The sequence below is a fragment of the Lytechinus pictus genome, chromosome 9 (assembly GCF_037042905.1).
Source record: "Lytechinus pictus isolate F3 Inbred chromosome 9, Lp3.0, whole genome shotgun sequence".
NCBI classification, from domain to species: Eukaryota; Metazoa; Echinodermata; class Echinoidea; order Temnopleuroida; family Toxopneustidae; genus Lytechinus; species Lytechinus pictus.
Window position 1 is genome coordinate 21,658,605 of NC_087253.1, and position 6,396 is coordinate 21,665,000.

The window sequence follows — 6,396 nt, forward strand, 5'->3', positions numbered from 1 at the left end:
CGAGTATCAATTTAACCAATATAAAGTATATTCCTAACCAGCCACTCCAAAACAAGCAATAGTCTCTCTGTAAATTACAGCTGAAAATGTCATTTTAATGGGTAATTATTTTCCTTAAAAATGCCAAAAATTTGAAGTTGTAGAGCTGAATAAAAGACTAGATACAAGACTTTTTTTGACATCCTTTTTGCGGACCTCTTGGCACGATTGCATAGTGTGCACATCCCCAAAGCTCTCGCAGAATTTCTTCTCATTTCAACCATTTGATATGAGTTATTGTTGAGCATTAAACAAGAAAAAAAAAACATTTAAAAGCCCAGGCATTTTCAAGCTAAAAGAAAATCTCCAAATTGTTTTTTGGCAACTTATTGTTGATTTTGGGTGGCAAGTCACATTTTAAGAAGTACCCTTCTTCGTTTTCTTATAGGTTTACTTTCAAAACAAACGTATCCCAGAAAAAGTGCAATATGTGCCTACCTGTGTCTTCTATTTTATCAGGGCAATTTTCCGCTACTGATAAATCATGCCCTTCCCTCAACGAAATTATTCCAATAATCTTGCCTCGATTGTTCTTGAATCTTACAGATCTCCACAGCGTGCTGGGCGCAAACTACAATGACTGGTAAGCCTGGGGTTCATGGCTTCTTTGCTAAAGGATATGTGTTGTGTTCGATTGACCTTGGAGTTGTTTGCAGCTGCAAACACCCTGGTTTGTTAAAAATGGTCTCAAATATCAAGAATAAATTGGAAGCTTAATATTGGGCACCGAGTGTAAACCAATGTACCTAAACAAAACATGCAATTCTTATTTTGTTACAAAATGAATGGACAGTCATGATTTTATAACCCAATCAATAGACAGTCATGATTTTGTTACGAAACTGACTGCCAACGGGGGCAGATCTCGGAGGGGGTGTGAGGGCGCTTTCTTTAAAAAAAAAGTAATGCAGCATTAAGAATGCATGAATTGTGCACCCCGTAAAATGAGCGATCATGACTTCTTTTGGGGAGGAATATATCACACATAGACAAGAACCATTTTTTGCTTGTCAAATTGATCGTGGAACAAAATGACCTCGATTTGGTAATGAAAACCTTAATTTTGGGGTTGTAAAAGTTATACATGATCAATACAAATCTATAATTGATTTTAGGAGACCTTATACTTTGGGATGGATGGTCAAAGCAATGATGTTCTTTCAGCTTAAGAATATTTACATTACTTGTTCTCGATTTAAATCTGAGTCACAAATAATATCGATATATATATATATATATCAATATATAGAGAAAAAATATTGAAAAAAATAATTATGGTCTTGCTAAACATTTCCAAGAACTACAGTCAATAAAGGTAAACATAATCTAATTGTTCTGGAACAATTAAATATTGGTTTAAATCTATTGTTTTTTTTTTCAATTATATGCAGCGAGTTCAGCAGGTGGTACAAAGACTGAAGGAACCACAACAGTTGATACAACAACAAAACAAACTGCATCAGCTAATACAACAGCAACAACAGGAACAACATCACTACATACAACAACACAAGAAACTGCACCAGCTGACAAAACAACGGAAGAAACTACACCAGCTTATACAACAACAGATAAAACTACACCAGCTGATACAACAACAGAAGAAACTACACCAGCTGATACAGCAACAGATGAAACTACACCACCTGATACTACAACAAATGAAGAAGCTACACCAGCTGATACAGCAACAGATGAAACTCCACCAGCTGATTCAACAACTGAAGAAACCAATCCAGCTGATACAACAACTGAAGAAGCTACACCAGCTGATACAGCAACAGTTGAAACTACTCTAGCTGATACAACAACAGATGAAACTAAACCAGCTGATACAACTGAGAAAACTACACCAGCTGATACAACAACAGAAGAAACTCCACCAGCTGATTCAACAACTGAAGAAACCAATCCAGCTGACACGACAACAGAAGAAACTACACCAGCTGATACAGCAACAGATGAAACTACCCCAGCTGATACAACAGAAGAAACTACACCACCTGATACTACAACAAATGAAGAAGCTACACCAGCTGATACAGCAACAGATGAAACTACATCAGCTGATACAACAACAGAAGAAACTCCACCAGCTGATACAACAACAGAAGAAACTACACCAGCTGATACAGCAACAGATGAAACTACTGTAGCTGATAAAGCAACAGAAGAAACTACACCAGCTGATACAACAACAGAAGAAACTACACCAGCTGATGCAACAACAGAAGAAATTACACCAGCTGATACAACAACAAAAGAAACTACACCAGCTTATACAACAACAAAAGAAACTTCACCAGCTGATACAGCAACAGATGAAACTACTGTAGCTGATATAACAACAGAAGAAACTACACGAGCTGATATAACAACAGAAGCAACTTCACCAGCTGATACAGCAACAGATGAAACTACACGAGCTGATACAACAACAGAAGAAACTATACCAGCCCTTACAACAACAGAAGAAACTACACCAGCTGATACAGCAACAGAAGGCACTACACCAGCTGATAAAGCAACTGAAGAAACTTTACCAGCTGATACAGCAACTGAAGAAACTACACCAGCTGATACAACAACAGAAGAAACTACACCAGCTGATACAACAACAGAAGAAACTACACCAGCTGATACAACAACAGAAGAAACTACACCAGCTGATACGACAACAGAAGAAACTCCACCAGCTGATACAACAACTGAAAAAACCAATCCAGCTGATACAACAACTGACGAAACTACACCAGCTGATACAGCAACAGTTGAAACTACTGTAGCTGATACAACAACTGAAGAAACTACACCAGCTGATACAGCAACAGATGAAACTACACCAGCTGATACAACAACAGATGAAACTACACCAGCTGATAAAACTGAGAAAACTACACCAGCTGATACAACAACAGAAGAAACTCCACCAGCTGATTCAACAACTGAAGAAACCAATCCAGCTGATACGACAACAGCAGAAACTAGACCAGCTGATACAGCAACAGATGAAACTACACCAGCTGATACAACAGAAGAAACTACACCACCTGATACTACAACAAATGAAGAAGCTACACCAGCTGATACAGCAACAGATGAAACTCCACCAGCTGATTCAACAACTGAAGAAACCAATCCAGCTGATACAACTGAAGAAACTACACCAGCTGATACAGCAACAGTTGAAACTACTCTAGCTGATACAACAACAGATGAAACTAAACCAGCTGATACAACTGAGAAAACTACACCAGCTGATACAACAACAGAAGAAACTCCACCAGCTGATTCAACAACTGAAGAAACCAATCCAGCTGACACGACAACAGAAGAAACTACACCAGCTGATACAGCAACAGATGAAACTAAACCAGCTGAGACAACAGAAGAAACTACACCACCTGATACTACAACAAATGAAGAAGCTACACCAGCTGATACAGCAACAGATGAAACTACATCAGCTGATACAACAACAGAAGAAACTCCACCAGCTGATACAACAACAGAAGAAACTACACCAGCTGATACAGCAACAGATGAAACTACTGTAGCTGATAAAGCAACAGAAGAAACTACACCAGCTGATACAACAACAGAAGAAACTACACCAGCTGATGCAACAACAGAAGAAATTACACCAGCTGATACAACAACAAAAGAAACTACATCAGCTGATACAACAACAGAAGAAACTTCACCAGCTGATACAGCAACAGATGAAACTACTGTAGCTGATATAACAACAGAAGAAACTACACCAGCTGATATAACAACAGAAGCAGCTTCACCAGCTGATACAGCAACACATGAAACTACACGAGCTGATACAACAACAGAAGAAACTATACCAGTCCTTACAACAACAGAAGAAACTACACCAGCTGATACAGCAACAGAAGGCACTACACCAGCTGATAAAGCAACTGAAGAAACTTTACCAGCTGATACAGCAACTGAAGAAACTACACCAGCTGATACAACAACAGAAGAAACTACACCAGCTGATACAACAACAGAAGAAACTACACCAGCTGATATAACAACAGAAGAAACTACACCAGCTGATACGACAACAGAAGAAACTACACCAGCTGATACAGCAACGAAAGAAACTCCACCAGCTGATACAACAACTGAAAAAAACAATCCAGCTGATACAACAACTGAAGAAACTACACCAGCTGATACAGCAACAGTTGAAACTACTGTAGCTGATACAACAACTGAAGAAACTACACCAGCTGATACAGCAACAGATGAAACCACACCAGCTGATACAATTGAGAAAACTACACCAGCCGATACAACAGAAGAAACTACACCACCTGATACTACAACAAATGAAGAAGCTACACCAGCCGATACAGCAACAGATGAAGCTACACCAGCCGATACAGCAACAGATGAAACTACATCAGCTGATACAACAACAGAAGAAACTATACCAGCCATTACAACAACAAAAGAAACTACACCAGCTGATACAGCAACTGAAGAAACTACACCAGCTGATACAACAACAGAAGAAACTACACCAGCTGATACAGCAACAGATGAAACTACATCAGCTGATACAACAGCAGAAGAAACTCCACCAGCTGGTACAACAACAGAAGCAACTACACCAGCTGATACAGCAACAGATGAAACTACTGTAGCTGGTACAACAACAGAAGGAACTACACTAGCTGATACAGCAACTAAAGAAACTACACCAGGTGATATAACAACAGAAGAAACTACACCAGCTGAAACAGCAACTGAAGAAACTACACCAGCTGATACAGCAACAGAAGAGGCTCCACCAGCTGATACAACAACAGAAGAAACTACACCAGCTGATACAACAACAGAAGAAACTACACTAGCCCTTAAAACAACAGAAGAAACTACACCAGCTGATACAGCAACAGAAGGAACTACACCAACTGATACAGCAACAGAAGAAACTACACCAGGTGATACAATTACTGAAGGTACTACTTCAGCAGATACAACAGAAGAAACTACACCAGCTGATAAAACAACAGAAGAAACTACCCTAGCCCTTAAAACAACAGAAGAAACTACACCAGCTGATACAGCAACAGAAGGAACTACACCAGCTGATACAGCAACAGAAGAAACTACACCAGGTGATACAATTACTGAAGATACTACTTCAGCAGATAAAACAGAAGAAACTACACCAGCGGATACAACAACAGAAGAAACTACACCAGCTGATAAAACAACAGAAGAAACTACACCAGCTGATACAGTAACTGAAGAAACTACACCAGCTGATACAACAAAAGAAGAAACTACACCAGCTGTTACAACAACAGAAGAAACTCCACAAGCTGATACAACAACAGAAGAAACTACACCAGCTGATACAGCAACAGATGAAACTACTGTAGCTGATACAACAACAGAAGGAACTACACTAGCTGATACAGCAACTAAAGAAACTACACCAGGTGATACAACAACAGAAGAAACTACACAAGCTGAAACAGCAACTAAAGAAACTACACCAGCTGATACAGCAACAGAAGAGGCTCCACCAGCTGATACAACAACAGAAGAAACTACACCAGCTGATACAACAACAGAAGAAACTACACCAGCTGATACAGCAACAGAAGAAACTACACCAGGTGATACAATTACTGAAGTTACTACTTCAGCAGATACAACAGAAGAAACTATACCAGCGGATACAACAACAGAAGAAACTACACCAGCTGATAAAACAACAGAAGAAACTACACTATTCCTTAAAACAACAGAAGAAACTACACCAGCTGATACAGCAACAGAAGGAACTACACCAGCTGATACAGCAACAGAAGAAACTACACCAGGTGATACAACTACTGAAGATACTACTTCAGCAGATACAACAGAAGAAACTATACCAGCGGATACAACAACAGAAGAAACTACACCAGCTGATAAAACAACAGAAGAAACTACACTATTCCTTAAAACAACAGAAGAAACTACACTATTCCTTAAAACAACAGAAGAAACTACACCAGCTGATACAACAACAGAAGCAACTTCACCAGCTGATACAGCAACCAATGAAACTACACCAGCTGATACAATTGAGAAAACTACACCAGCCGATACAACAGAAGAAACTACACCACCTGATACTACAACAAATGAAGAAGCTACACCAGCCGATACAGCAACAGATGAAGCTACACCAGCCGATACAGCAACAGAAGAAACTACACCAGCTGATACAGCAACATATGAAACTACTGTAGCTGATACAGCAACAGAAGAAACTACACCAGCTGACACAACAACAGAAGAAACTACAACAGCTGATGGAACAACAGAAAAAACTACACC

The 6,396-nt window shown here is 39.2% G+C and overlaps 1 protein-coding gene across 1 annotated transcript in view; it reads left to right on the plus strand.

Moving 5' to 3' along the window:
* The first annotated feature begins 615 nt into the window (after positions 1-615).
* The window catches only part of LOC135155439 (mucin-2-like), a 22,169-nt gene continuing 16,388 nt past the window's right edge, over positions 616-6,396 (plus strand). Inside the window, exons 1-4 of the mRNA XM_064104400.1 lie at positions 616-622; positions 1,431-3,944; positions 4,092-5,180; positions 5,373-6,396. The exon at positions 5,373-6,396 is cut by the window's right edge and continues 2,309 nt beyond it. Of these exons, the coding sequence (XP_063960470.1) occupies positions 616-622; positions 1,431-3,944; positions 4,092-5,180; positions 5,373-6,396 (4,634 nt within the window). The remainder of the gene's footprint in view (positions 623-1,430; positions 3,945-4,091; positions 5,181-5,372) is intronic.